Below are 1,552 nucleotides of genomic sequence, written 5' to 3'. Positions count from 1 at the left end.
CACTTTCACGCTCACACACTCACACTCTCACGCTCACACACTCTCACATGCACCAAAGGTTTTGTTCTTACTCTGAAAAACAATGTAAAGTCCTCACTGATCTGTTTACGGGCTCGTGAAAGTGAACGTCACACTCACACTCGTGTTCAGGTACAGTACACTGAGATTAGCAGCGTGTTTATCTGTTTCTGTTTTAAGGCTTAAAGTTACATCTGTTCAGAGGCGGGGCCTCTTTGACTGACGGGCTGTCTGCTGGTAGTAAGCTCCACCCTCTCACCCAAATATGGTCACTTCTGGCTCCAAAAAAAACAAAAAACAAGCAGTTGAGGATTGAAACGCTGAACAAGTCTTTGAAGCAGCTGTCAGTGAGGCCGCGCCGGTATGAGGAGCTGCGAATGTTCAGGCGTCCCTCCGTTAAACCCCGACAGATAAATCTGCTGCTCTTCAACTCTATAAAAGGTGAGAAACACACCTAAGCCAACAGCGTTGACACGCCGCTGACCGAGCACAGCTGCTGTCCGCCCGCAAGAAACACTCTGAACACGCCACAGGTGCAAAATCATTTACAGTTTAATACAGAAAACATCCAAAACTTCTTCACATGAACATTAAGTTATTTCATTCATCATGAATGAGACAATAAAAACAATAAATAAGATTCATGTTAGCGCACAGAAATCAAAGCGCTCTGATTGGTCAGAGTCCTCTGAAGTCGCTGCGGTGCGTTTACAGATGTCAGGACATCACAGTGTTGGACGCTTTCAGCAGAGACGAGAACAGAGAGTCTGGTCTCTGTTTCAACACGTCAGGATGATCAAACTCCACAGCCTGCAGGACACACACACACACGATATGAGACCTGAAACACCCTGCACGCCTATAACACCCATTTACACCTGTGCGCCAGGTGTGTGACACCTCTGCCAGGTCACAGTGGGTTACCTGTCCGCTGTCGAGGACCAGGATGCGGTCGGCCTGCATCACGGTGTTGATGCGGTGAGCGATGGTGAGCACCGTGCAGGACCTGAAGCCCTCTCTGATGGTGATCTGGAGCAGAGCGTCCGTCTCTGCATCGATGGACGCTGTCGCCTCGTCCAATAGGACGATCTAATGGACAGACAGAGAGATGAGACACTGTGAGGACAAATAAGAAAACTCCTCTAAGATCAACAAACCCCGAAGAACTTTTCTCTTAAACTGAAAATATCTGGAGCTGAAAAAAGTCCCTCAAAACAGCATTCAAGGTACTACGAAGCTTTTTACCTCTCATGGTAAAGGGACAATGTACGCAGGAAGACAGACAGACGGACAGATGGACAGATGGACAGACAGACAGGTAGGCAGACAGACCTTTGAGTTTCGTAGCAGAGCTCTGCTGAGACACAACAGCTGTCTCTGACCTACAGAGAAGGTTCCTCCATTTTCCATCAGCTCGGACTGCAGCTTCTTTTCCAGACTGGAGATCTGAACAAAACATCACGTGACGGAGCGGAAGAGGACGAATTAATCATTAAACATAAAAAATAAATGGATACAGAAATAAAGAGTAATA

General features: G+C 47.2%; 1 protein-coding gene across 1 annotated transcript; it reads right to left on the bottom strand.

Annotated features, from left to right (window-relative positions):
- Positions 1–735: 735 nt before the first annotated feature.
- LOC121966025 (ATP-binding cassette sub-family C member 12-like) lies at positions 736–1,464 on the bottom strand (the record flags this gene model as incomplete). Its single annotated transcript, XM_042516127.1, has 3 exons — positions 736–828; positions 943–1,107; positions 1,351–1,464. Coding segments are annotated over 3 exons (372 nt in total), but the record flags the coding sequence as incomplete, so codon positions are not given.
- Between the last annotated feature and the right edge of the window lie 88 nt (positions 1,465–1,552).

This window comes from Plectropomus leopardus, unplaced genomic scaffold (assembly GCF_008729295.1).
Source record: "Plectropomus leopardus isolate mb unplaced genomic scaffold, YSFRI_Pleo_2.0 unplaced_scaffold22797, whole genome shotgun sequence".
NCBI classification, from domain to species: domain Eukaryota; kingdom Metazoa; phylum Chordata; class Actinopteri; order Perciformes; family Serranidae; genus Plectropomus; species Plectropomus leopardus.
The sequence above is the reverse complement of the archived record's forward strand: the minus strand, read 5'-3'. Positions and strand labels throughout refer to the sequence as shown.